A 27,954-nucleotide genomic window follows, 5' to 3' on the forward strand; every position below is an offset into this window, starting at 1 on the left:
TAGACAGGTGAGCACATCACATTGTAAGCCCCACCAGNCTCCTCTTGTTCCCCTTTCTAATAGCCACAACCCACCTAGCGGCCAACATAACCACCGCCATGTCACCACCTCACCCTCTGCAACATTGAGCAATGTGACCCGACGACGATGATGACAACACACGACAATGGCTACATGATGATGGAGATGGATGGACGACGACGATACAGGTGGCGGCAATAACGGACGACCACAACCACAGTGCACAACACGACGAAAATGACCATGACGATGGATGACACAAAGACAATGATGATGGACAACAACATCAACGACGCTTGAGCGCTCCCTCCCAAACCTGAATGAGGATACCCTGGTGTCCCTTCATTCATGTGTAATGTTATCCATTATTTTCACCTTTCATACTTTCTTGGATATTGGCTTTAAGCCTCTTTATTAGTGTGGCTGTTATTGTAGACCCCCTTGTATTAGATAGTCGAAATGCCATTTATACCCCTAATTTAATTTGGAAACAAGAAAATTAGTGGCCATCTACAAAGAAATCAGTAGATTCAGTACACACAAGTAGCTCTGGTAGCAAGGTGTACCAGTGCCTACCTAAGTGGAAGGACGGTGTACCAAGGGCTATCAGGTGCAAGGGAAGAACTACCCAGGCTACTGAGATGTCACAGTAAACTACCGGAGCGACTCATGGGGGGGACTAGACTACCAGGGTATTATAAATACTAGAGCTACATTGACCTACTGACTCAAGAGATTTTCTCCTGATGCACTTGCGTGCTAATTTTCACACATGTCATGCAACTTGCACGCTTGCCACGCAAGTATTACGCAGATGATGGTGCACGTGTGTACCATCCTGGCAATATTCTGTGCCAATGTAACGAAAAATAGACTGTTGTGTGTAGATTAAAGCATCTACTAATAGCTACTATATCACTATACTACAATAAGGACAGTCAGAAGATAACTTTCCAACAGAGGTCTGAATTCATCCGTTTTCCACGCCACTCAAGGGCGATTAAACTCTGCCAAAAGTGAGCATGACGCCTGAAAGTACACTGCACAATGAGTAAATCTGGGGTACATGGAATAAAGATGGAATATAACAAGTTTTTGTTATTTAATTAAAGTGGGCACAGTATCAATTCTGATGATGTAATGTTTCCCACCTTTGGGGAACAAAATCCGGTCCATTTGGGCTCTATATTCACGCAAATGACCTCCACACTGATAGCCCCTTTCTCTGAAAACAATTTAAATGTGTAGAACTAAAGAAAGGCTTCCTACCCATCCCAATTTTTTTGAGAAATAATGGCAGGAACATCCTCTAATAAGTCTAACAAAACAACAAAGTGAAGACAGGATTAGACAAGATTGGCTTTTGGGTCAGCAAGCTTCATAGCTTTATTTTCCTTTGTATAAACATTATTTTAGTAGCCCAGCGTTGCATGGCTTTTTTGAATATGTCATAGAAAAATGTGAGACATAATGATGCAATCATGTAAAAACTTCCCCATTTTCTGGCAGAGAAAAACCATCTTGACGTCATTAAATTCAATCCTTCTGAATTGCTTTGTCATTCCCATATCTTGATTGTTAATGATGGTAATAGCAACTTTCTGTACTGAATCAGTGATGCACACAGCAGTCACGCATGCTCAGGACCTTGACACGCAGCACCATGCAGATGTGTGCATGTGCTTACGCATCAGCATGCATCATGTTACTGACCCGTGAAGGTCACGCTCATCCACACATCTGCACGCTCGTCCACTCACCAGCACACGTCTGCACGCACTAGCACACTACTATCACGCTAACACACACTTGTGAACACCCATGCACGCTACCCATTTAAATTAATGAATACTGGGTCTTTGGACAATGTATCAAGCCACAATTTAGAGTTAGGTTCCATTCAATGGAAAGTGATCAGGGTCAACAAGTATCATCCTGATTCTTCCTTGCTTTCTCCTTTATCTAAAGGCAAAATTCTCAAGACGATGGTGAGTCCCCTGACATTAAACCAGATTCAGATTCTAAATATTTCATGTAGGACTTTCTCAGACATGTTTTTCTGTACTTTGGACCGCCAGAACCAGATGAAGCACAATCTAAAAGGGCTGTTTCGGGCAAGAGATTGGTTAGAAAATGGCAAAAAGCCACTTCAAACAAGCTTGGTTCCGTATTGTGGAGCTCTTTCTATCGTCGAGAGAGCCCAGATCGCAAATTGGTTTCTGTGTCACATCAGCAAAAATGCAGAGACCTGGCTCAGGCACTTACCACTAGCTCATGTGTTCACCCTTTACACTGCAGAACATATCAAAAATGAACCAAAGTTGAAGGTACTCACAAAGCCAGAAATCATCAACGAGGCTTGGAGGATCCAATTTACAAGTATCCCTTCAGTCTTGTTCGACATTGATGTTGAACACGAGGCCTTGGAGAATCTGGAGACCGAGATGTTTGAGGTTTCAAGAGCTGCAGGGATTGCGAGTTATTATCAATGGGGCTTGGACGCAGGACATCACCAAGATTGGGATCCGTATGCAAGGATGGAAGACTTGAATAACCAGGATTGTCCCGGAGATGATGATGATCTTCAGGTAAGTGAAACCCACTAAGTTTGAGGTGACTCACATGACATCAAATAGTTTGGACCTGATTACATTCACCGTGAAGAGATAATACAACTGACAGAAAAGAAATCGCGTCCCAAACCACGCCCCAAGATGATCAAGAAGACCATGCCCTATGTGGTTTACCCTTTGAAATGTTACTAAAGATATAGAAACAAAAAGGGGATGTTCCTCACTAAGTGTTTGTACAGCATCTCCAGCACATTGCCCAGATTTCATGCCATGAGTACCATCTATCGCCGCATCTTTCAAGTCCCGGAGTGCAGTAGCCAGTACAATATCTGTGATCAACGCCGCCTGGGCCCGGGGCAGAGTAGATGAGTGGGGCGAGGCAGAGGAGTATGGCGGTCAAGGTGAACTTCATGATAATATGGTTCTAGACGGTGGGTGAATCACTTGAGTTTGGAGAAATGTTCTTTTATTTTGAAAGATGTTCAACGTGTTCCTTTATAGGGTATTTGTACGGAGGCTTTATGAAAGCCATATCGCGATGTGTCCCCGATTTGTCACCAAAGTAATACGTGTCACGTCTCATTATCATTGCAAATTCACTGGTTCTGGAATAATATTCCAACAACGGCACATTAAAGCTATATTTTTGGAAGGGCCTCGTTAAGAGCTTTGTTGTAGTATAAATTTGGATTTTATAAGCTGTAAAATTATGCCGAAGTCACTTAGCTGCGCAAACCTCATTGGTCACCATATATTAATATATCTCACACAAACCATAATCTCACTCGGAAATCTTGTCCTTACCGTCGAGAAAACCAATTTTAATGCCATATGTGTTTATAAAGACAGTGGGAGATTCAGGCTCTGAATGTGTTTGAAGAGACATAAATTGAAGGTTTTGACAACTTACTGACCGAGTGTACGACACGCGTTAGTGACAATCAAGATCAACAAGCGTCGCTCTGTCTATTCTGAGCTCCCCAACTGTTTGAATGGTTTGGCTGAATGTCGGGAGTCGGGACAATATCGGGGTGCTTGCTTCTGAAGATCGAGTGCTCGCACTGATCGTAAAAGCGCTATTGGAAGGGAAGAAATCACTGTCGACGCAGGCCCCAAATTGAATTTCTTGGTTGAATATCGGGAGTCGGGACAATGGATACCTTCCCGTAAGAATCTGAAGGTGTCTGAAGATTTCAGATGTCCAACAGATGTCTTCAGATTTTAAAGTCCGAATCTGAAGACGACGCAACCGCTCACAACCGTCAAATCTTCAGCCCGTACTATACCTATTCAGGATAGTACGCGGAAATTTCACTTTTTCATTGATGTTGTAGCTTCAACATCATATCGTGCAGCCTAAAAAATCAATAGGTGTCTAGTAAATGTAGTTTTACTATCCGTCGTATTTCACCTATGTATACCTCCTACCGAGGGCTCAAATTGAACCTTGTCTTCGACGGCTTGGAATTGTTCCGCTGGACGTCTCTTGTTCCCTGCAAGAGAATTGACAGTGACGTGCTACCATCGCCATTATTGAGCTGGAAGGAAGGTCAAGTGAAAGCTATCCGGGGCCCAGGTTCTGAAGCCCCGACGAATCGAGGACCTTTGCTTCGAAAATTGGAGTTGGCGAGCCCCCCAATTGCCTATCGTCAGAGACTTCTGTTTTATTGTGTTTTGTTTCTGCTATGAAGGGCATGACTGCTTCATGTCGGATTTTGAATGCGTTAACGAGCGCGGTGATTTCTTGAACTATAGTTAGTTCTTCCCATCAGAAATTCTCCCGATACTCCATGGATTTATAGCGATCCTTGAACAATTTCTTCAGATCAGCTTCAGTGTTGGAAGGTCACTCACATGGAAATTATAGAAGACAGAAGTCCACTTCAATCCCCAATCTCACCGAGTTGAAAGCGCGGAAAATCACGGGGCAGCTTAGCGGTATATGTTCTGGACGCCAATCCATCTTCCTATGACGGCACATCTTCCACTTGTACCTGGTACCTCTCTAGCACCGAGTTTCGTCTTACGGGAAAAGTTCTCACCTTTATAATTGAACGCGCCCAACGCCAAACAGTCGGCGTTGGGCAGGTATGATGTCGCATTTCTATCCCCGAGGATGCGAGTGATTCCCTCCCATCTTGACACAGTCACTCGAACACCACGGATGATCCGTAACGTGGTGACTAGAGCCCACTCGACGGAGGACCTGAAGGGAATTAGTAGAAGCATCCACTCCAGATTGATATCATCATAAAGACTCGGAAGGACCTTTTTTTTCCCCCCTTTCCGTTGATGTTCTTTGGAACACTTACGGTGCAAGTTTGATTATTCCGTCGGTGCACGCTATGACACCTTCCGGGGATGATCATATTATACATAAATTTTTTTGAGGCTTCCAGGACCTTGACCTTCGTACGCCGCGGGATTGGCCCATACAAGTGACTTGGAAGTTGGAAGTGTTCTGGATGCGGAAAAACGAGGATTGTGGTGGGTTCAGGGTTTGGACCAAAAATGTCACGCATGTCACGTCGCACACTGTACACGTGATTTGCTCTCTCCCTGCTCACCCTTCCCACCAGCGCCATCCCCCCACAAACCTCTTACACATTCTACCCATTGAACTGACGCCTTCGTTGTTGCGCCAATGGCGTATGGGTCTCCACCTTCATCTAGTAATGGAACGAGGAATCGTTCCGTGTATCTCACCTTTTTTCGTTCCCTTATCAAACACTGCACTGTACAGTAAGTAATAAGAAGCCTTCTCCCTCTCCGATGAAAGAACCTCTGTGACAGTACAAAGTTCAGTGAAACTTTGTTTACTCTCAGCCAACGCACAGATGACATATGGACCGCCAGGCTCGTCTAGTTCGAGTAAACTGTATTTGTAAAGGCAATGTAAAGGACGGTCGTTTTTCCTACTTCAGAAGTGCTGACAATTTCCACTGCACAGTTCAGTTCACCTCTCCATGTTGTGAAGTCTCCTACTAGCACCATGTTGACGACCACAGCGAGTTTCTCACAAGTTTGGCTCGTGATCCCTCCAACGTCACCCTTTTTCGTTGATGCGTCGTAGTGAATTCAGAAAGGCGCGTTTTGGTGGAGGAAATTGTCAGCTGAACCAGTGAGTTTCCATGTGAATCATTCGTTACAATCGTCTGACACAAGAACGCTAGCATCTGCAAGGTTTTGCCCCCAGAGGGCGCTGCGAACACGTTGTCTTGATTTGGGCAAGGACTCGCATACACCCTATAACGCGCCTTCAAATCAGAAGTCGGCCTTCGCAAATTAGCTATAAACGATGGCTACGTGTAACCTACCGAATCGGCCCGGCCGATGGCACAGGATTGGGTTGCTGTGACGCAAGATAGATGGTTGTCCCCTGTTCAAGGTTTCTTAACAACAGTTGAGTCTAAGCTCCTTACTTGCCTATATTCTCATACCGCTCAGCTTTCTCGTCGTTTGTCTGCCGAACTTGCCCCTGGCATTTTGAGCGAGTTGCACACGTGCTCAGGCGTCGAATGCTTTCTCGAATCTCTGCTCGTCACTACCTCCACGTCGTGGTGACTGAAATGATCCACCTAGCTCCCTGCTCGTCATTTTGCTTAAAAATATTTCTTGTCCGAACGAAACGGCTGTACCCTAGCGGAGGCGTACAACAACCTCCTACCCCCTCAGGCTCCGGCTTCCCCTAGACTGTATGGGCCTCCATCCAAACCGGCCCGAATCTCGAAATAACGCGTAGTTACTTTGTCAATACGCTGAGTGATGCCCCGAGCATCTTCGAGGGAAAAGCTTGGCGCAACGCCTACAAAAACGATTGTCTTGTTCCTCGTCATGATATCAGCTTGAAGAAATTGAAGAAATTTTGGGAGTTTAGCTTTGCGGTGTCTTCGCTTCGGGATTCTGTCTCGAGCACGGGGACGGGGGATGGGGGACGGCAGCATACAGATATCAGTGACCAGTTTGGATTAGGAGGGAAAACAGGGTTAGGTGAATGTGCGCACGAGGGATTTTATCTACAAAGGTGTGTCGGAACTTCGTCGATTATCCACTGGGTGCTCACTGACATAGTTCCCCTCAGTTTTTTCGTCGTTCGTCCCGCCCAACGATTTTAACCCCGCGTATATAGGCCTCCTTGAAAGCACAAGGAAAACGACGCTAAAAGCGCAGAATGGCGTTCGAAGTTGTTGAAGTTCCGTGTTCTGGCAACAATGTACTTCGCTGTCGATGATTGCCCATGCTAGCAATCAACCGAGGGATCTTTACCAAGCTGTCGTGTTGCTCAGCTTTCCGTCTGTTGAAACGTTGAAGTGCGGTGCGGTCAGTGGATAGAAACGGTTCCAGTAAGTTGCCAGTAACCTTCGTGAATATACGTCTAACTCCTTTCGTTGGATGCGCCCAGGATGCGCCCAGTCAGAGCTCCGGAAAACCGACGTATTGTATTTTGCAAATTGGTCGCAGTCTTACCTGTTGTGAGGCATCGTTATTTTCATGATCCCATTGTTAATGGTTTGTGCTGTTTAACAGGTGAGCACTCATGGTTTGGCTGACGTTTCCCTTTCTAAAGCACCATTACCAGAGGGTCGTTCACTCACCCATACCAACTCCGGAACTAATCAGCTGCCCCGTGCTCCGCGGCGATGCTGTCGTTTGGTCAGCACTCCACCGCTCCACAAACGGCTCGCCCTAACAACAATAATCCGACGGTAATGTGATACTCCATGTGCCGTGTCGAATGTTGGACCGCCAAAAAGCGTCACAACTTACGATCGCCGACGGGATGACTACGATCGAGGATCCGAAGTCCTGCCCATCGTATCAAATGCTGGAAGCAGAACGGGACATCTGTGCACCACCGGAGTTTCTTGTGTTTGGCACGACATGAGCGCTCCGTCGCGACCACGAGTTAATTGGTTGGCTTTGTGCAGGATCCGAGATGAACGAACCTGTTCCCGACGCGGCGCGGCGCCCTTTTCCGAATCCAGCCCTCCTGTCTTTACTGGCTCCAAGTCCCAAACAACAGGAAGAAACCGCCGTCGCCCATCTCGAAACCTCAGCCCTGGGCAACTAAGCAAAAGAAGAAGAAGAGCTTCAAGACCCTTCAGGATGCCAATTCGGAATATGGTATGACAACAGGAACAACGATCTGAGCGACTTGTCCGATCTGGAGCTTTCGCCACCAGCGGGGAGGTGCATGAGAAAGTGGGGTCGTTCTGTATCACCGCCACCAACTGTGACCGTCGAGGAGCCTGTGAGGACAAAACGAAGATTGGTATACACGCACGTTCCTATGCTCCGATATTCCCCCGCTGTTTTTCACCCCACTTTCTTTTTTGAAATGTAGAGAGCCCCAGGAGTTCAGAATCCGGCTGTCGTTACGGCGCCTGCCCTCCCGTCCCCACAGGAAGAAGTTTCTGTTTCAGTTGTTCAGAAGTCCCCAGCTGTTCAGAAGGCCGCTGATGGGCCTGCCAAGACTTGTCAGAAAAAGCGCAAGTACCTAGTTCATTCTCGTCATCAATCCACTGTTGGTCGGCCTTCTTGCGTTGCTTCGGACTGTGTTTTCCTAATCCGACTGGCTTTTTCGTCTTTGGCCCCGTATGTTCTGGCATCTCTTTTGGATTCGCTCTTAGGCAATTGCAACTATCTCCTCCTTGGCTAATTATGGACGTTTGTCGCCGTGGAGATTGTACATAACTCTATCCCATTGCCCAAGTCATCCGTACATCTGATGAAGAGACTTCTGTGATGATGAATGGTTGGACTGGGAAACGGCTGCTAGCGAACGGAAAAACGAATGGTGCTTTCCTGCTGCTCTGGCCTGGCTTGAGAGTCGGCGGCAATGCGTCAGACTTTTACACAAGCCAGTACAGAGAGCACTGTATTTGAACAGATGGGAACCAAATGAGAACACAAAATTTTTATGAAGCGATACCGGGTGACTTGCGTAATAGGCTGGGATACTCGGCGCCGGCCCTTCGCATCTGTATACGGCATTTGTGTCTAGAAAGCCCAACAGTACATACTCTTCACAAAGATTCCCTTAAAAATGGGACTGTATTTTCAAGCTGAATTTATAATCCAAGGAATTCAAAGACACCCAGAGTCCCTCCTCGCTGTAAGAAAGTAAAATTGAGGACAACTCGAGAAAATTTAAAAGTTGAAGCGGAAGCAAATTCACGATGGTAGCGCGTCATATAAACGATCAAACGCCACGAATAGGGTCAACTTTGGCATTTTATTTATAGATGGGGACTCGCAATTATCTGACTGTTTACTTATTAGCACCAGTTCAACGGAGTACGAAAACCCAGATGGGTCAATTCATTCAAAGAATCTAGGCCCCCTTTGACAAAAAAAAAGAAAATCGGAACGATGTGCACGTGCATAAGTGAGTATCTCCGATTCTCCTTGGAGTGAATTATTCGTTAACGTATGGAAGTAATGAGTAAACGACTAGGTCCTGCGAGAGTGGGGGTATGAATAGTACATGGTTTTCCCACCGCGACGTCAGGTACATACCGTGATTTAACAGCTTGCGGTATAACGTTGTGGACACCCCAGATTTTTTGTTGGAACTTGGCCGGGTGCCGGGTGAGTGGGATGGAGTGGGATATAGTTGGGATGTCTTGTGAGTGGTTTGTGTTGCAGTAGTGATGAACTTGCGAGCCGATTCACTTAATTCATGATGGCCTGCGAGTTGATGTTGATTTTCGTATAGTAACTCTCAACTCAATGATTTTTTTATATCTTTTTCTTTTTTTCTTCACTCAGCTCTGTCCCACAACGGAGATAATATACCTTAAGCATCGGCAGGAGTAGTCGCCGACATCGTGTTTGTGATTGAGGTTCGGCATGGAAATTATTATTAACCGAAAAATTTCCAACGCCTTTCGTTGAACGTTGATTGATACCTTCCCGTAAGGATCTAAAGACGTCTGAAGTTTTCAAACGTCTTCAGATCATGCCTCCATCAACATCAATTTCAAATAGTTTGGTGTCTTCAGATTTCTTCAGACTGTAAAATCTACAGAGGCCTCCCGACCCCTTTGCAGACTGAAATTTTGTCTTCCAACATCTTCAGATGGTCCGATCTGAGATGCCATCATCCCGAGCTACCTTGTCCCGTCCCACCCCTGCTTATGTTATCTATCCCCCTCCCCTCCCGCCTCGCTTCCGCCTATCTACATCCCGCTATACCAACCTGAAGCTTCATAATTGCTATAATTCTTCATGCAATCTTTAAAATGATGCTGACAGGCCTGTATGTGCTAATAAATCCTAGGAATAGCCCTATTTTTGATTCTAAGCTTTGTTTACTCCACTGTTGTAACTTGGCCAACAGATTACACAGGTGTAAGGGCTAATCTAATGACATAGTTTTGCGGCCAGGGGAGGTAAATAAACTACGAAATGGGCGAAGGAATGGCAGGGACTTTCAATACCAGTTGATGAAATCTGAAGTTTCTAGATTCTGAAGTTAGGCTTACGGGCTGAAGATTTGATGGTGGCGTCGTCTTCAGATTCGGACTTTAAAATCTGAAGACGTCTGAAGATTTCAGATGTCTTCAGATTCTTACGGGGAGGTATCCAATCAACGTTCAACGAAAGGCGTTGGAAATTTTTCGGTTAATAATAATTTCCATGCCGAACCTCAATCACAAACACGATGTCGTGTCTTGACTCTTGCGTGCAGCTCCTTGGCCAGATGGCAGATATCTTCTAAGTTCTGGGTTGCCTTTTGCCTGCCCTTGTGGGTCATTGCTTGAATTAGATCATGGTGACGTATATAGAGAGCGATCAGAGTCCTAGTTTTTCGAGATCCAGGCACGTAGGTCGGGTCATCGGTCCTCTGGCTAGAGGAAGGCACGGGAAACATTGCCCAATATTATTATTAGTATTACCAATTGGGATATCTTGAGAAAGTGCGATACTTTTTCTTTTCAGGCGCATTCTGATTATATTCTCAAAGTTTTTCATGTGGGGCAAGTCATGGGATTCTTTCAAATCCGGCCCAAGGAGTTTGCTACGAATAAAATTAACAGGAAAATGGTATCCTTTGTTTTCGGAGGCGATACAAAATTTATAAATGTTGATAAAAAGGGCGGGAAAGGATGGAATTTCTGAGAGAGGACTAATTATTCAAATGACTTTCTTCTTTGTGGGAAGGGAAAAAAATATTGACAAGAAAGATCACAATGTTCCAGCCAGTGTCGCAATTGCTCTGGCTATCCCGCTCTGAGATATTGTGGTGCAATGTTTCTCGTGAGGAAGGTGAAGACCCGAGAAGGGCGATCATATGATGCGCTCTCGCCAAGTCATGGTGAAAAGGGATCTCCAGGCACGTCGCGGAGATAAGCTCGGTTGAAATGTGCGTGACCAATGCGTGACTGTTCTTCCTGATTTCATAGATCTCGGTACCTGACTGTCGCTCGGTGAAGATAATGTTCAAAAATGGATCCTCTCTTGCGAGATATGTAATTGGTATAAGTACTGTTGCTGCTGCTGTACCTGGCGTTAATAATCCAATCTCTCATCTCTAGAATCATCTGAATGTTCGTCCAAACCACTGACGACCCACTCGACGAGGTCCTCAAGCCGCCTCCGGACGAGTCTCCAGAACACCGAGCTATAAGGCTGCAGAATGAAGCAGAGGCAAAGAGCGTTAGCTTGGCTATTGATGCTGGCATCAAGGCTGAACTACATGCGAGGAGGAAAAAGCGGATTGTGAGGCTGTTGTTGTTGGGTCAGAGCGAGTCTGGTGAGCTTCGTTATCGTTTTACCCTACTTGTACTTATGACAGTGTGCATCCAGGGAAATCAACGACTCTACGACGTACGTCCCCTCTGCCTCTTTTCGTAGATATAAAAGCTTATCACCACCCTGCAGAATTTCAACGACTGTATACGCCCACTGCCTTTCGCGAGGAACGTATCCTCTGGCGCGCCGTTATCCAGCTCAACATCGTCAGGTCAATACGCACCATCCTTAATGCGCTGACCTTTCCTTCAACGTCACGGCATACATCACCTTATTCGTCCCCTCGTTCAAGGGCACACACGATATTCCTGCCGCCTTTACCAAACCACCCGCCCCTTCCAAGCATTGAATACGAGCTATACAATGGGAATGGGAATGACACGACGCTAACCTTTGGCTCTTCCTCCCCCACGAGTGTCAACAGACACCCGCACCACCACTCCCACTCACCCCCGTCCAACCCAGATTCGGACGCAGACTCCGAGTCTGATTTTGTTTATCCCCACCAGCACGGACACTACCCACACCGCAGCCCGCCCTCCAACCCATCCATCACACTCGCTCCTACACCAGGCTTGGACGCACTGAAAGCGCGCTTGTTGCCCCTCCGGCATATCGAGGCTCTTCTGATTGCGAAATTGGTACCACCGAACGAGGAGGAGGCGACGTACTTTGCCCGTGTTGGTGCTGGGAGTAGTGCAGGTGCTTCCTCCTCAACTCGGACCTCCACTTCCAATTTAAGCGCCGGCTCAGGGTACGGCACGAACCACAGATACAGGAACCAAGAGATATTCGTTAGACCGGGGCCGGGGTGGAAGGGCGGTTTAGCGCGTGCCATCGCTGGAAATACGGGTTTGGAAACGCAGGATGAGCCGCAGGAGGTGTTGAATATGTGTAGGAGTGATATCATTGCGCTTTGGCATGATGAGGGTGTTAGGGAAGTGTTGAGACGGAGGAAGATTAGGCTTGAGGAGGGATCGGGGTTGTGAGTTTCCCTTTTTTTTTTCCCTTGCGCATTTATTGATTTCTAATGCCATCGTTGTCTCTATCTAGCTTTTTGGACGACCTGGAGCGCTTGACGTCGCTCAAGTATATGCCTACGGATGGTACGTCTTCTCCTCCCCACTACAGCGCAGTCAACCCCCCATGTGACAACCAGACGACGTCCTCAAAGCTCGCCTCAAAACCGTCGGTGCATCAGAGTACAAATTCGAGATGGAAGCGACTGCTGGAAGGGATAGCGGTACGGAGTGGAGGATTGTGGATACCGGTGGGAGTCGGAGTCAGGTTGGTTTTCTTTGTTCTTCTCCTCCTTCGTTTCCCTTCCTTACCCTTAGCATTTCTTATTTTCTTCGTTACCCTCTTCCTTCCACCTCCTTACCCTCTCTTCCTTCCCTCCTTTTTTCCTTACCTCCCTTGCCTTCATTCAATTCTAATCAATTTCTTTTTATTCCCTAGCGTCGTAAGTTCCCATACTCTCGCCGCATTCCTCAAAATTCTAGTCTAAAAGCGCATACTTTTAGCTACGTGGGCGCCCTTCTTCGATGATGGTACGTTCCCCCTTTCTTTTTTTCTTTTTTGGTTTCCTTCATGCACAAGTTGGTATGTATGTATTTCCGCAGTGGACGCTATTATTTTTTTGGCACCTATATCAGGGTTCGATCAAGTACTTTCTGAGGATCGGACGGTGAATAGGCTGGTGAGTTTTTCCCCCTCTTTCTTCTCGTTGCTCGTCTTGTTTTTGGCGCGTCGTTCTGCATCTTTCGTTTGGTGGCTTTGTTTTGAGTAGTTCGATGGCATGACAGTGGCGGTCTGCTCTTCCTCCCTCCCCTTCTGTTTGTTTTTTCAGTCGATGCCGTTTTGCTCATTGCCTTTCCTCTTCACTTGCTGTGATTTTGACAGTTTTGTTTTGATTAGTCCGCGCTCCCTGGACTCTTGTTGATACAAAGTTATTGCCTTTCCTCCTTCCCTGTTTATGCTTCCATGTCTTTTTTTTTTCTCTTCGTTTTTTGAGACTCTTGCTCAGCCTTGTTTTTAGGAGGACTCCATACTTCTCTGGAAAGCTGTCTGCTCAAACAAGCTCCTCGCCAACGTTGATCTGGTCTTACTCCTCAATAAATGTGATATCTTGGAGAAGAAGCTCAAGTTAGGGATCCAGTCTGTCTTTGCCCTTTTCTGCGTTGATATTTTTTGACTTTCGCGTTAGAGTGTCAAAGTACATCCGCAGTTACGGAGACAGGAAAAACGATCTGGATAGCGTTTCCAAATGTTTGTTCCTTAGTTCTGCCTCCTCGAAAGATTCTTCTGATTTGCATGCATACAAGACCTCCGGAACAAGTTTAGCGCTATCCACAGACAATACTCGCCTAACCCAAGAAAATTCTATGCATTCTTCACGAGCGTCACGGATACGGCTACTACGGCTGGTATCATCGCCAGTGGTGTGTTTGGTCATCTTTTCTTTGGGTGGTGTGCTGATGAAGGAGTGCAGTGAGGGATATGGTATTCCGACAAACTTTGAAACAGTCTAAACTTCTATGACCTGTCCTCTTGAACCTATGACATCGATCAAACATCGATAGGAGTATCGAAGCCCATGTCTATTGACCATTATGTTGGTTCCACTATTGAACAGAAATAAAGTTCGCGACCACGACTGCGACATGAACAACCACATTCCTATCTATTCATCTTGGCTTGCTTGCCCTATTACACTCCTTCGCAGGCACCGGAGTCGATCAATCACAGCCTGCCGGCCGCGGCGTCGCATTCAAGTGGGTGAGTTCCACTAACGCACTTGCTATGTTTACTGTGCATCCCGCCCCGCCACCGCCGCGGATAATAGTCTGTAGAATTGTACACATTATATACCAATACATCATTCCTCCAGCCTTCCTCTTCCCCCACCCCCTGCGAACACAATCACATAAGTAGTTTTGGTATTTATAGAAATTAAGGGAGAAATTAAGAGAGAATAAATACATTTTGTAGGGAGTCACAATATGGAATAAGCCGCTGAGAGTGCACGGTTGGAGGTGGAATTCGAAAGTCGTGGGGTGTCATCCACAACAACCACAAAATGGTGCGTCCCCCTCATCTCCGCCGCCGTTCCCGCAGCGTACGTACGACAGAGAGGAGGCGCACGTTACCCATAAGCAAGGCAGTCTGGTCGCCAGCTGGTACGACCCTCTTTGCTTCTCTGCCTACTCTGCCCGTTAACGTACTGGGTACGTTGTTAGAAAAAGGGTGGTGCAGCCAACACGGTGGATTCCTTCAATGTTGGTGAGTTGGCTTATCTTTACACCTGAAACGCTGCGTCGTCAGGTACCCCCTCATCGTAGAGGTGTCGGATCCCAGAGTATCCCCCGAAGAGAAACATGAACCCGCACGCCAAAAGAATGCGGGGTCCTCTGCGGTCGACGATTCGGCCCCAAATTGGGCCGCTAGCGTATACACCGACTGAATGGGATCAATGCGAGGCTAGAAAGGGAGAGAAGGTGGCACTCACTTATCAAGCCGACCATATTCAGCTGGGTGTGCGTGATACGGAGTCGTGATCCGAGCTGGGAAGTGTATGCTGGATGAAATGAGAGAAATTCATGTAAGTACCCGGTCAGTACTGACCCAATGTATGAGAAGAGAATCCCCGAATGAAACGGAATGAGTGGTCACCGAACCCTTTCAGGGGGGCTCGGGGCTCGGCTACAGTCAAACATCTAGGCCCAGTGAAAGCCAAATGAAGAAAGCACTCCGATGTGCCCCGGGCCCAGGCCTCAGGCCTCAGGCTTCAGGTCGTGTGCCGCCGAATATCGCGTGAAACAAGCGTGAAAGCGCACTCTCGAATGGCCGCACTAACGACGCACTAGTCGTCGTGAAGCCAATGCTTTTTCTCCAAAGCCAAAGACAGCTTGCCCACTACTAGGCCCAGCGCAAGTGCCATGACAGCAACTCCTGCTTCCTTGGGGGGTCTGAATCACTACCCACTCATCCTCACTTCAACAAAGATCGTCGAAAAGATGTGCCCGAAATTCAAACCTCCTCGCCTGAATAAACCTGCAAGCGAAATCCATTAGGTTTAATAACAGACGTCAACCTGACACCAACTCACATACTTAATTGGTTCCGGCGGTGAGAACGACGATGAGATTGGCGATTAAGGTCGTGAGACGTGGAGTACTATAGAGCGCCGGGACTGCTGAAGGATTGCTAGGCATTGTACACGCAAAGAGTGTAGTGGAAGAGGAGAGAGGCTTCATCTGTGCATTCTGTGGAGAAGCGGGACTAAAATATTCTCACGGCCTACCAACGCCGTGGTGTAATCGGCATGACCAGAAAACCGGTAAAAGCCGGAAATCTATCTTGCCATCATACGTATAACTGCAGAATTATTAACAAGACACCCGCAGGAGTTCTACCTCCGTCTTCCCACCTCTAATCTGTATTTCTTTCCGGTCATCTTTCAAGGAGACAGTGCTGACCCTGCACTCGAATCAAACAAGGGCGACCTGTGCCGCCTGGGTTACAATTCTCTATTCAATTATTCCCGGATGGACGCTAGTGGTGCTGCGAGGTGAACCGAAGCGGATCGAAGGGGGAAATGCACCAAGAATGCACCTCCATCCATTCAAGGTGAACGAGGAATTCGGTGATTCCCGATCAGCCAATAAGATCGTTTCTGGTGCAGCGCACGCACGAGGGGTTTTGAGTGGACGGTTTTCGCTCTCCGCTTTCTGGCCCTTATCGCACACTCGCCCTTGAACAAGTTGATCCTTTAGTGGTCCTGAATCGGCGTGTATGGGCTCAGTGGCTTCGGCGCGTATCATCTCTCTTTGCATCGGTTTTTGCCAAAGAAACAGAACAAAAGTGAGTCCACGTTTCTCCCCAGTTCACCAGTCAAATTATGTAGAACTGACTTTTAAGGTCTAGGGGTGGTAACATGATCGAACATCGAGGTTCAGCCTGGGATTGGCACTGGTATTGATACCTCGGCCCTTGATACACTGTCCGAGTTCTCCCACCGTTAAAGATAGGGGACGCACGGTACTTTTGATTCAGGTTCGGTTCTCCTGACAAGCTATATCATGTCAAGGCACTGAGCAGAACCCATTCTCCACCTTTGCACTCCCGATTCCACATCACCTTAGACATGGCAGCGCCCGCTCAGTTCATTGATTATGTGGCTGCAGAACGGCTTGCTACGGTGCGTATCTACATGCCTATAAAGTCGTCCTTCCCCTCTAACGAAAAAAAAACTCAGTCGTTCGATGGTAAGCCGCCTACGACGATTTCAAGCCTCTAAAGCTGATGAGTCTTCCACGCAGTTGGGGCGGCGATGCTATTGGTATACGACTGCTCACTGACGTTGGGCATGGAGATTGAGTTTGTGTGGTCATCGCCATGGGGGTTTATGACAGTGCTTTATATCGTTCAGCGATATTTGCCTTTCTGTGACGCGATTTTTCTCTGTCTGCCTCGTGAGTACACATGAAGTACCTCTCTCTTTACAATGTTTCACCACTTTCTCTTCTAGCCCAATTGGCGGCAAATATCGACCCACATGGCTGCCTCATTGTTAATATGATACGAGGGTGTACGCATTCTCTTTAAAACGTGGTCGTTTGGCTCATCGTATCATAGGGTTGATGATTTTTGGCTGGATTTTGTCTGAAGGTGCGAATTCTCTTCATTTTATTATGGTATATATGGTGTCCCTAATAATGGCTATTCCTAGCAATCTTGACCCTACGCGTATGGGCAGTATGGAAACGAGATCGGCATATTGGTGTCTTTCTGATATCCCTAATTACGCTCGCAACCGTGGCGGAAATATATGTGACGAGAATCTTCCTTCTCGACCTGCGATGTTTGTCCACCATCTGTCATACTGAACTATCATCTCACCGCAACTGACACCCCATGTTCAGTTAGTACAAAGCCATACCCAGAATTTGTCGGTTGCTTTTTCACCAGTGCAAACCACATCGTGTACGTGAATTGGGTTGTATTCATGATTTACGAAGCTGGTAAGCATTCATTTGTACCCTGGTGTACGGCATCCGCAACTAATTGTCTCCCAGTAATACTGGTCCTGATGATAATTCCTGGAATTGCTTCCTGTAAGACCCACACAGGACCTAGTTTTCCGCTTGCTCATAAGCTGCCCTTTCAGATCGGCGAGGAGGGAATGCTGATCTGCATCACGTCATATATGGCGAAGGTAAGATATTGAATTTCACCGAAAGAGATGCATCTAATTTGCCTTCAAACATAGGAATAATAATGTATATCTACCTTGTTGGTAAGCGACGGTCGGCACGACACATTCATTGTGCTAAAGCAGCAAAAGCCCTTTCAATAGTCAACGTCGTAGTCGTGTGTGCGCTCTCTGTAAGCCGATACAGTGTCTTTGTGTGAACCAAACTAACCACTCAACTTCTGCAGAGAGAGTATCTCGCCGTTATTGCTACGTACGTTTATATTCTACCTCTACATGCAAAATGACTGATCAAGTCAAAGTGTGGAACGCGTACTCCATGCACTGTTGACGAGTAGGGTCGTGCTCCATCTTCGAGAATACATAAAAATGCGCCAACCATCGTGTACCGATGGTCTTACAGACCTACACGTTGACCTGGATGCTAGCCAATCGAAAAGCCGATTGCAAAAACGATGGAGAGTATGATACGCCTTGACTCCGGTTTTGTTTCTGCGGCGATGTCCGACTTTTAGAGCGGATGGAATCTATCACGATACCTTATCTTAGTTTTTGAGAATGACAAGGCGTGAGGTATGTACGAGTGACCTAGATAAATAAATTACGTTGTGTGGAGACGTTTAACGGTAGATTGGGTGCTACACGTGTGGGTGCTGGGTAACGACGGTCGTGGAGTAAAATTTGGGCGTAGGGTGTTGCTTGATACCAACGCGAGGATGTGTAGGAATGCTATATTGGCTCATAGGATTCGGAAACTCTTTTAATGGCGTGTATCAGTGATGTAAGAACTTAGCATTACAGTCATCCACCTGCTAATGATACACCCAAAATGAGAAATTAGCTTCAACAGATTTGAGCACAACCTTTCTCTACAAAAACTACATGAAAATATCAGATAAATTCCCGTCTATCACTGTACCAATTTTCAGAATGTTTGACCCACATTTCACAAAGAAAAATTAAGATTATGGGTGTATCATTGAGGGGTGTGACTGTATTTGGCTATTTCTGAAAAACAGTCCATTTTGTATGCTCCACAGCTTTGCCAATTCTGCCTCAATTGCATCCAAATTATGTACGGTGGTAGATATGAGTTTGTACTACTTGTTACAACTTGTTTCATAAAAATCGGTCTAGTATTGAGTGAGATATTGGCTAGTCAAAAGTGTATCAAATGGGGGTGGCGTATCATTAAGGGGTGGATGACTGTAGTGGCGCATCAAACTTGGTTGTGGAATGATTCGATTCACCTTGAGATGATTCTCGTCGGCGTGCTGAAATTATTCGTTAGCTATGCCTCGAATCAGAGGGTCAGAAGACTCACCACCAGCAAGAAAGAGTTGAACAGAACAGCCGTCTAGCGTTGTCTGAGACTCGGACAACGTTTAACACTTGAGGCAGGGCCTAATAAATAATCAGGACAAATGTACCTCCTTAATTGTGGCCACTTGCAAAATAATGAAGTGAATGTGCATTCCAAAAACATTAATTCTCAAAATTAGAAAATGAAGAACAATAAGAACTTCAACCACATTTAATTTGCATATTTAAACAATGTCTTTGAGAAATAGTCTTGGTAGCCATGGCAACACCACTCAGCTGAAGAATATGTTAAAGAATAAAATAATGGAATTGGTCTGTCAATATGGCTGATGTTCTTATTGTTCAACAGTTTAAAATTTTGTTAATCAATGTTTTTGGCATACACAACAGCTTTATTATTCTAGGAGTGTTGACAATTATGGAGGTACCTTTGCCTAGATCAAACATTGGACCCTGTCTCAAGTGTAAGTTGTTGATCAGAACATGTTGACCAAAGTCTTAGTTTGGCTTCGTCACTCTCAGTAAAAAAGAAACCCAGGTAAAAGTGTGGCAGTGGTCGCGGCACAGTCAGTTCTACAATTACATGAAGTAGGTGTCGTTTTTCCAACTTTTACCTGACTAAAAATCAGTAAGAGCGTTTCCCGTGAGCCCCCATCAGTCAATTCTGGTTAGTGTTTAAAGGTTCAGTTCAGTCCGGTTTTTTGCCCCGAAAACGCGCAACCGTGGACCGCAACCGGTCCAGGACCGACCCAGATATTGAGGGAACCGAACCGAACCACCTAGGACCGGTCTTTTGCGGTCCATGATACCAGTTCAGACCGATCCAGACCGGTTTTTTTGCATATAATTTATTATACCAATATAAACCATTTGTATCTCAACCATTATTACTCTGAAAAATAAACGGGTTATATAAAATAGTAAAGCATATAAATACCCGTCATTCTACCAATTTTCAAGAGATTTAATGAAGATTTGACATAGCTATGACTGAAACCGAATTACATCTCCTAGAGACTCAGGTAAAATATGGATTTGGTTATATCTTTCTCAATTCTTAACTGTTTTTGATGAAACAAAAACCCAATAAAAGGCAATAAACGTGGTTACAAGGCTATGTGACGCACGTGACCGTTTAACCGGTTGCAACCGATTAAAACCGGTCTTTGAACGGTTTTAAAAGATTTTCGAAATGATGCAACCGGCAACCGGACCAACCCCAAATTGGGGCAACTGCAACCGAAAAAAAGACCGGACCATGGTCCGGTTCAGTTCGGTCCACCGGTTTTTTGCGGTCTTATGGACTGAACCTTTAAACACTAATTCTGGTTATCCCGATTGCCTAGTTGGAATTTAACCAGTGCCAAACTTCCCATCAGATTCGAGAAATTGTTCGGATACCCTCAATTCAGCTATGAAATTTTACCCCAGAGCTCACAATAAATCATAATACGGCTTCCCGGAAGAATAAGTAGGCCTCAGAGTCAAAGACGGTCGTCGACTCAACGTCGAGGTGAGCTTTCAGATTTGACATGGCTTTCCTCATCTTTTTGTGTTTTACTAGCTACTTCACTGCTTGGGGCTTCCTCAAATATGGATGACAGAGGCGTCATACTACTTTGCTGAGCAAAATTAAGGCTGAACATTTGACTGGGTTCAACTAGCCGATGCCGAGCACGTCTCCAGCTATTCAGAATGCTAAGGAGCATGTTGGAATACCTATTCGAGTCAGCATCTCTCAAAAGACATTCACAGCTCAGGGACAACTTACAAGCCCCCCAGAATGTAGATTCTGGAAGATTAGACATCAGTAGCATTCACACTAAGTTTATCGCTTGACTTACATTCCAACTCAGTTGAGTGACTTTGTCGGAGATCTTGAATATAAAATTAGTTGAGTGAATTTGTCGGAGATCTTGAATATAAAATTAGTTGAACAAGAGTCGTGATCAGGGTGATGGTGGCGGTCTCCAAAGTTACAATAATGAGACGATCGATAATACGCTTTGTTGGCTTGAATGGGGATTCTAGTTTTGCCTGTACGAGCTAGAGAAAAAGAGAAGATTTGAACCAGTTTAAATTTCACTAAGAAGAACAGGAGTACCAGAAATGTCATAGTTGCAACGATGATGGAATCACAGATCAAGGTCCCCAATAACCAAAGCTTTTGAGGGGAAAGTTGAGCACTTTAGGCATCTTGGAGATATAGCAAAAGAGAACGTACATCAGCTGAAAGGTCTAAAGTATGCTGTCGGCTGGATAAGCTTTCAGATTGAGCGCACTATGATCAAATCTATGAAAATTTTGCTGTGAAGTTATGAATCACGTACTGCTACTCCACAGGCAATCACAGCCGCTAATTGCATAAACGCCACCTAGAAAAAGTTCAATGCATGTAAAACAAGCCAGGGAAGGCTGTTAACCAAACAGATTATGCTTCAAATAATTCGATAGATTTTGAACTCTCTTTTCAGGGTCCATATTCGCCTATAAGGATGTTGGATGTCATGCGTGAAAACGAGGTTTTATGAGGACTCACCAGGCAAAGAAAATCTGAACAATGCAGGATTCTATCAATGGCGAAGTCAGGACGTTGAAGGATCGGTTGAGTGGAAGACTCGCCTATCCCAGTGAGTGGTATGGTAAGGACGGGAAACACGGAAGGGCCAGTGAAAATTGTTGGGTTTCCCCATGCAACTATTAAGCTTTGCCAAGCACCGGCCAGCTGAGCAGCGGCGTTTCGCGCAGACGGTTCCCCCCCTCTGACCCCCTGCCCTTATCATGGGCTCCTCGGATTTCAGTCTTTACTATCTGCTGCCATGTCTTTAGTCATCCCGAATCGGCATGCATGGGCTCAGTGGCTTCGGCGCATATCATCTCTCATTGCATCGGTTTTTGCCAAAGAAACAGAACAAAAGTGAGTCCATGTTTCTCCCACTTCACGATTCAAATTATGCAGAATTAACGTGAAGGTGAAGGGGTGGTGACATAACTGAACATGACGACGTAGGACCCCCGAAAATCCTGCTAAATGGTAGATACCGATCCGGACAGAATTTTTCAAAATGAGGCGCTAGGATAGATACAAACCGGACAGGTTTTCGAAAAAATCAGCAAAATGCTAGATACAGAATCCGGACAGGCTTGCGAGAAGAATCAGAGGCTAGATACTAACCGGACAACTATGGTCGCGTAGCTCAACGGAAAAAAAGTATGTACTTTACGAAGCCTGACGTGTGGTCTGCGGTTTGAACCTTTTGCCGCACAAAAAAATTTGGCCCTGACTTGGGCTAGATACGCAGTTCGGACAACTTTTCGAAATTTTGGTCTAGGCTAGATAAAATCCGGACAGACTTCGCCAAAATTGGTACGGACAAGAATCTGGAATTCGGCAATTTCAGTATCTATCATTGAGCAGGATTTTCGGGGGTCCTGACGACGTTGAGTCTGGGATTGGCACCTCGGCCCTTGATCATCACAGCTTGTCCCAGCGTCAAAAATAATGGTCACACGGCAATGTTTGCAGTTTTGATTCCGGTAACCCACTTCTTCTGACAAGCTATATCATGTCAAGGTACTGAGCAGGACCCATTCTCCGCCCTTGATCCCAATTCCACATCACCTTGAGGCTTAGACATGGCAGCGCTTGCAAATAATGTGGCTGCAGAACGACTTGCTACAGTGCGTATCTATATGCCTATAAAGTCCTCCTTCCCCTCTAACGAAAGAAGAACAGTCATTCGATGGTGAGCCGCCTGATATGATTTCGAGCTTCTAAAGCTGATGAGTCTTCGAAGTTGCGGCGGCGATGTTGTTGGTATACAACTGCTCACTGACGTTGGGGATGGAAATTGAGTTTATGTGGTCATCGCCATGGGGGTTAATGAAAGTGCTTTATATCGTTCAGCGATACCTGCCTTTCTGTGACTCGATTTTTCTCTGTCTAACTCGTGAGTACATGGAATACCTCTATCTCTTTACAACTTTCACCATTTTCTCTTCTAGACCAATTGGCGATTAATATCGACCCGTATGGCTGCCATATCATTGAAACGATACGAGGATGTATGCATTCTCTTCAAAGGTGGTCATTTGGCTCATTGTATCATAGGGTTGATGGTTTTTGGCATGACTTTGTCCGAAGGTGCGAATTCTCTTCGTTTTATACTATGTGATGTGCCTAATGGTGGCTGTTCCTAGTAATTTTGTCCCTGCGCGCATGGGCAGTATGGAAACAAGGGGGATCTGCGTCTGGGTGTCTCTCTGATATCCCTAATTACGCTCACAACCGTGGCGGAGATATATGTGACGAGAATCTTCCTTCGCGACCTGCAATGTGTGTCCACCATCTGTCATATTTAACCGTCATCTCACTGCAATTGACACCCCATGTGAAGTCAGTAAAAAGCCATATCCAGAATTTGTAGGTTGCTTTCTCACCAGCGCAAATCGCATCGTGTATTTGGATTATGTTGTATTGATGATTTACGAAGCCGGTAAGCATCAATTTCTACATTGGTGTACGGCATCCACAACTAATTGTCTCCCAGTAATACTGGTCTTGATGATAATTCCTGGAATTGCTTCCTGTAAGACCCATACATTATCTAATTTCCGCTTGCCCATAAGCTGCCCTTTCAGATCGGCGAGGAGGGAATGTTGATCTGCATCATGTCATATATCGCGACGGTAAGATATTGAATTTCATTGGAAGAGATGTAGCTAAATTGCCTTCAAACATAAGGATAATAATGTATATCTACCTTTTTGGTAAGCGATGGTCGGCACAACACATTCGTTGTGTGCTAAAGGAGCAAAAGCTCTTTCAATAGTCAACGTCGTAGTCCTGTGCGCGCTCTCTGTAAGCCTATACATTGCGTCTTCGTCTGAGAACCAAATTCACCACCAAATTTCTGCAGACAAACTATTTCGCAGTTATTTCTAAGTACGTTTATGTTCTGCCTCTACGTGCAAAATGACTGATGAAGTCAAGTGTTGAACGCGTACTCCATTTGCTGTTGACGAGTAGGGTCGTGCTTCATATTCGAGAATGCATGAAAAGGCAACAACCATCGTATACCGATGGTCTTACAGACCTTCATGTTAATTTGGACGCTAGCAAACCAGAAAACCGATTCCAAAAACGATGGATAGCATGATACGCTTATATATATCCGGGAATGAACCACACGCCTCTTCAAGCTTTTGAATGATGCACAACTTTAGTGTAATCCAGCGTAAACAGACAATTGCGAGAAATTAAAGCGTGGCGTTGTTTTAGAACGTAGAATACATATTTTTCATCACAGACGGAAGAAGATATATTTGTTCCCCATATCTCTTGCAGCGAGACAGCCTTCATGTAAGTACCTCAAATCCAAACGGCGTCCTTCAATATTCGTTCAAACGAAACGATAATTTGATTCACGATACCTTATCTTAGTTTTTTAAAATGCCAACGCGTGAGTTGTAGTCGGTATGAATTACGTCGTGTGGAGATGTTTAACGCTCGAGTGGGCGCTACGTGAGAGTGAGTGCTGCGATGGCCGTGGGGTCAAATTTTGGCGCAGGGTGTTGTTTGATACCAATGCGAGAAAGTTCAGGAGTGCAATACTAGCTTATGGGGTTCGGAAATTATTTTAATGGCGTTCGTTAGTGGTGGAAGAGCATACCATTAGTGAGCGCCTTACTTATCCATAAACTTGCGACAACACCGCGATGCGATGCCATCCGGCCAGTTGTTGAAATGATCATCACCTAAATCTGCTGAAACCACAGATAAAACTACCGCATCTTCAAGTCGTCAATCGCAAACGATGGTCATGCTTGAGAGTGGTTCTTGATAGATGGCATAGTGTTGACTTGATGTTGACAGATGTTTGCAGATAATGACGAGATGCGTCCTGTCACGTGTTGACGCGTTTTTAGATACAAGGCTGTCCTTTCTTGAAATTGACGCCCACGTTTCAGCAACATCAACATCTCGGTTTTAGATGCACACGGTAAGAACGAGTTTACTTACAAGATGGGTTACTTACTTGCCTGGCGATTCCAAAAATTAGATCCAAAATGTCGCGTTGACAGGACCGGTCAGCCGGGTAAGACCCGACAGCGGAATTATGTAAAAGAGAGCTACTCCTTTTCGTCCTCTCTCATTTCTATCTATACTGAATGTCTCCTTACGAAAATGAACTTCACGCTTTCGATGTTGACGAGCGTGCTGGTTTCATGCCTCCCTCTCCTCCCCTGACCCGCCTCCCTCAACTCTGGGAGTTATGGGAAACTATACTAGACGCTGCCATTCATGCGAAATTGCAGCTTGGGGGTAAAGTGGGTCTTGCTGTCGAGGAAGCTGAGGCGTCAGAGGCATGGCGCGTACGTGTTCGTCAGGTGCGTTGTTTTGCCGGCTTGGGTTTCAAATTTCAAGGCGTACACTTACTGCGTTTGACAGCTGCCGGTCATACCCATTTGTGAACTGGATTCGCCCATGCTTCTACGTCGAGCCCATCTTGTGTTAACTTATATTCTTCACTTCTACATCCACACTCTGCCTCTGACGTCTCCCATCTGTATACCCAAACCCATATCTCTTCCTCTTGTCCGCATTTCTCAGAAGCTCGACATCCCACCGTTACTCACCTTCTCCGACACCGTCCTGTACAACTGGGTCATATGTACCAGTGAAGACTTCCCAACACCTCTCAACGTCCGTTCCCAGACACTATTCACGGGACTGAGAGACGAAGAAGAGTTTTATCTCTGCTCTGCGCGTATCGAGTTGCGCGGCGTCGAGGCTCTCCAACTTGTACGTGCAACCATGGACGAGACATCCGTGAACGACTCCATTGCAGTGCGCCACGTCACCCAATACCTGTCCACCCTCTCCAGCGTCATTGACGAACTTCGTGCGTTGATGAATGACGTCCGTAATGGTTGTGATCCAGATACGTACTATAACCAAGTACGACCGTGGTTCTGCGGTGAAGACTCGGACGCGAACAAGCGGAAATGGGTGTATGAAGGGCTGGCGGAGGAGGGGCTTCTCGTCCCGAAGGAGCTATCTGGTCCCAGCGCGGGACAGAGCTCACTCATTCACGCTTTGGACTCCTTTTTAGGTGTGAACCACGGCAATCCATCGTTCATGCAACGCATGCAATCGTACATGCCCAGAAAACATCGGTTGTTCCTTGATCATCTGATGAAGAGCCCTCGCCCGTTGAGGGAGTTTGTGGTTGGGGCGAGGGATGGGGAGTTGGAGGGGGCGTATAATCGGGCGGTGGGCGCTTTGAAGAAGTTTAGGGATGCACATATGATTATTGCGCATTTGTATATATTGGGTCCGGCGAGGAGAGCGGCGAGTTTAAGGAATTCAAAGGGGTTGCAAGGGGAGGGGAAAGAGAGGGAGCCGGTCAAGGGGACTGGTGGGACGGATTTGGTGACATTTCTGAAGGATACTAGAACGAGGACGATTGAGGCGGTTATACCATAAGGATTCATTGTTATACTTTGCTAGCTATGATTCATAGACTAGATATTTCTTGGGCATCTTGTGGCGTTTTCGCGTCTGACAGTGGGTACATACTGCATACGTTGGTGCGGTCTTCTTTCGTCCGGAATAGGAGAAAAGGCATTTCCGTTGAATATTCGTTCATCGTGACCTCATTTAGCTGGTCGAATGATTCGCCAGCTGTAACCTTTATTTTTAGATGCTTCCTCACTATGTGCGCCAAGCTCTGAGCTCAGCAAAGTAAGCTTCGTTCTTGCTATCTAGCGAGTGTCAAGTGATTTATATGAACGGACCTTCCATACCCCTAACACAAACAACCTCACGCTTCCTCGAATTCTATCGCACAAGCGTGGAAATGAAGTTTACGATCATGATATATAAAAGCCCGAAGGTACGTCTTCCAGAGCACCGTCAAAAATGACGCTCCCTACAGGAAAATACCTCATCCGCAATAAAGGCTTCGATTCTTTCGTCCAGCGGGCAGCCCACGAAGATCATAGTCTCCTTCCCAAGCCGATTGTTTCTATCGCTTCAAGCTGGACAGAGGGCGTATCCCGTAAGCCTTGATTCTCGAATGAATTGGCAATCAACCTGAGCGTTCTTTGTGATCGTCGTAGTGGGTAATTGAAGAGCAATCTGGGCTTTACACCATCAAAGCTGGCGGTGCTCCTGCGTTCTCGAAAAATCGCCAGGTGTTTGCGTCGTTGTTTGAGGAGGTAGATGAGGGCGTTAGATGGTGTCTTACGAATGCTCCGGATGTCAGTGGAAAGGATGTCTACATGTAAGTAGGTTTCTTGGTCGAGCTGGAGTGAGGTTAAACATAGTTTTTTCAGCATTGACAACCCGGTGACGAAGGAAGGTTGGGTTTTACCTGAGAATGAAGCAGGAACTCAGGTGAGTTCTGTATTTTGTACTATTGAAAGGCGGTTTGTTGGAAATTATGTAGGTCGCTTGCGGCTTGCTAATCGTTGGTCCGAGTGAACCGCCGTTCTTCCCGCCGAATCAGCTCTGGATTATCACTCCTGTAGATTAAATATGCGACAATTTGAATGGCCGCGCGACTCGACGAGTGATAATAGAATCAAAGCTTGCTTCCAGGTACTAGTAGACAAGGGGGGTCCAGGATTTGAAAATGCCATATCGGGATGGTTAGTTAGTCCGGCTGACAGGCTGTTAAAAAAAAAAAAATAACCTCCTATATTTTTTAGTCTGAATGGCCTGGAAATAGCTGAAACGGGTGATGACAAGAATAGTAGTAGTGGGATTATAATATATTAGTAAAATAGTGTGATCTTACCCCGAATAGTGGGATAGCAAACTGAAATAGTGTGGTCCCAAATCTCAGCAGTAGGATTGTATAGCGAAAGTGTGATGTGATCAATTTGGGTTATCTTGCGAAAGTGGGATAGTATAAGTACCCTACTTACCTGCCGAACCTCGCCGGGCCAGCCATTGAACGTTCTTTGGTTAGGGTTAGGTGTTGATGCATTTTCCTTCAATGTTATTGCGCAAGAAACAGTGGATGACATCATTCTTTTCACCTTCGGGGACCAAAATCG

At 46.0% G+C, this 27,954-nt stretch overlaps 8 protein-coding genes across 8 annotated transcripts; 6 read left to right on the top strand and 2 right to left on the bottom strand.

The window, feature by feature from the left end:
- Nucleotides 1-1,684: 1,684 nt before the first annotated feature.
- On the top strand, nt 1,685-3,160 carry LACBIDRAFT_332135 (uncharacterized protein; the record flags this gene model as incomplete). Its single annotated transcript, XM_001886581.1, has 5 exons — nt 1,685-1,692; nt 1,898-2,009; nt 2,100-2,609; nt 2,896-3,025; nt 3,096-3,160. The coding sequence occupies 5 exons, from the start codon at nt 1,685-1,687 to the stop codon at nt 3,158-3,160; spliced, it is 825 nt and encodes a 274-aa protein (XP_001886616.1).
- A 1,202-nt stretch (nt 3,161-4,362) lies between these two features.
- On the bottom strand, nt 4,363-8,203 carry LACBIDRAFT_332136 (uncharacterized protein; the record flags this gene model as incomplete). Its single annotated transcript, XM_001886654.1, has 15 exons — nt 4,363-4,424; nt 4,637-4,800; nt 4,907-4,937; nt 5,162-5,263; nt 5,301-5,470; nt 5,912-5,973; nt 6,341-6,399; nt 6,658-6,796; nt 6,861-6,888; nt 7,062-7,110; nt 7,190-7,237; nt 7,362-7,400; nt 7,541-7,661; nt 7,879-7,922; nt 8,092-8,203. 15 exons carry the CDS (start codon nt 8,201-8,203, stop codon nt 4,363-4,365), a joined length of 1,230 nt encoding a protein of 409 aa, XP_001886689.1.
- A 2,941-nt stretch (nt 8,204-11,144) lies between these two features.
- Nucleotides 11,145-13,892, top strand: LACBIDRAFT_308153 (guanine nucleotide-binding protein alpha-4 subunit; the record flags this gene model as incomplete). Its single annotated transcript, XM_001886582.1, has 14 exons — nt 11,145-11,352; nt 11,406-11,426; nt 11,481-12,336; nt 12,405-12,457; nt 12,511-12,638; nt 12,810-12,813; nt 12,875-12,901; nt 12,974-13,050; nt 13,141-13,186; nt 13,269-13,336; nt 13,390-13,508; nt 13,558-13,619; nt 13,676-13,792; nt 13,843-13,892. The coding sequence occupies 14 exons, from the start codon at nt 11,145-11,147 to the stop codon at nt 13,890-13,892; spliced, it is 1,836 nt and encodes a 611-aa protein (XP_001886617.1).
- A 757-nt stretch (nt 13,893-14,649) lies between these two features.
- LACBIDRAFT_308154 (uncharacterized protein) lies at nt 14,650-14,875 on the bottom strand (the record flags this gene model as incomplete). The annotated part of the gene is made up of 2 exons (XM_001886655.1): nt 14,650-14,810; nt 14,860-14,875. 2 exons carry the CDS (start codon nt 14,873-14,875, stop codon nt 14,650-14,652), a joined length of 177 nt encoding a protein of 58 aa, XP_001886690.1.
- Nucleotides 14,876-16,497: 1,622 nt separating this feature from the next.
- On the top strand, nt 16,498-17,981 carry LACBIDRAFT_332138 (uncharacterized protein; the record flags this gene model as incomplete). The annotated part of the gene is made up of 10 exons (XM_001886583.1): nt 16,498-16,551; nt 16,609-16,618; nt 16,673-16,825; nt 16,882-16,941; nt 16,989-17,021; nt 17,276-17,374; nt 17,483-17,568; nt 17,655-17,738; nt 17,793-17,818; nt 17,969-17,981. 10 exons carry the CDS (start codon nt 16,498-16,500, stop codon nt 17,979-17,981), a joined length of 618 nt encoding a protein of 205 aa, XP_001886618.1.
- A 4,543-nt stretch (nt 17,982-22,524) lies between these two features.
- LACBIDRAFT_332139 (uncharacterized protein) lies at nt 22,525-23,481 on the top strand (the record flags this gene model as incomplete). The annotated part of the gene is made up of 7 exons (XM_001886584.1): nt 22,525-22,569; nt 22,796-22,838; nt 22,894-22,953; nt 23,000-23,032; nt 23,089-23,224; nt 23,316-23,384; nt 23,439-23,481. The coding sequence occupies 7 exons, from the start codon at nt 22,525-22,527 to the stop codon at nt 23,479-23,481; spliced, it is 429 nt and encodes a 142-aa protein (XP_001886619.1).
- A 1,578-nt stretch (nt 23,482-25,059) lies between these two features.
- On the top strand, nt 25,060-26,377 carry LACBIDRAFT_253793 (uncharacterized protein; the record flags this gene model as incomplete). The annotated part of the gene is given in 3 exon segments (XM_001886585.1): nt 25,060-25,218; nt 25,237-25,278; nt 25,340-26,377. The coding sequence occupies 3 exon segments, from the start codon at nt 25,060-25,062 to the stop codon at nt 26,375-26,377; spliced, it is 1,239 nt and encodes a 412-aa protein (XP_001886620.1).
- A 425-nt stretch (nt 26,378-26,802) lies between these two features.
- On the top strand, nt 26,803-27,446 carry LACBIDRAFT_295386 (uncharacterized protein). Its single transcript, XM_001886586.1, has 4 exons — nt 26,803-26,951; nt 27,013-27,176; nt 27,229-27,289; nt 27,342-27,446. The coding sequence occupies exons 1-2, from the start codon at nt 26,813-26,815 to the stop codon at nt 27,021-27,023; spliced, it is 150 nt and encodes a 49-aa protein (XP_001886621.1). The 5' UTR covers nt 26,803-26,812; the 3' UTR covers nt 27,024-27,176; nt 27,229-27,289; nt 27,342-27,446.
- Nucleotides 27,447-27,954: the final 508 nt, after the last annotated feature.

Source organism: Laccaria bicolor, genomic scaffold, assembly GCF_000143565.1.
Source record: "Laccaria bicolor S238N-H82 LACBIscaffold_39 genomic scaffold, whole genome shotgun sequence".
NCBI classification, from domain to species: Eukaryota; Fungi; Basidiomycota; class Agaricomycetes; order Agaricales; family Hydnangiaceae; genus Laccaria; species Laccaria bicolor.

Coding starts and splice junctions, on each gene's coding strand:
- LACBIDRAFT_295386 (XM_001886586.1), top strand. CDS start 26,813: ATGACGCTCCCTACAGGAAAATACCTCATCCGCAATAAAGGCTTCGAT.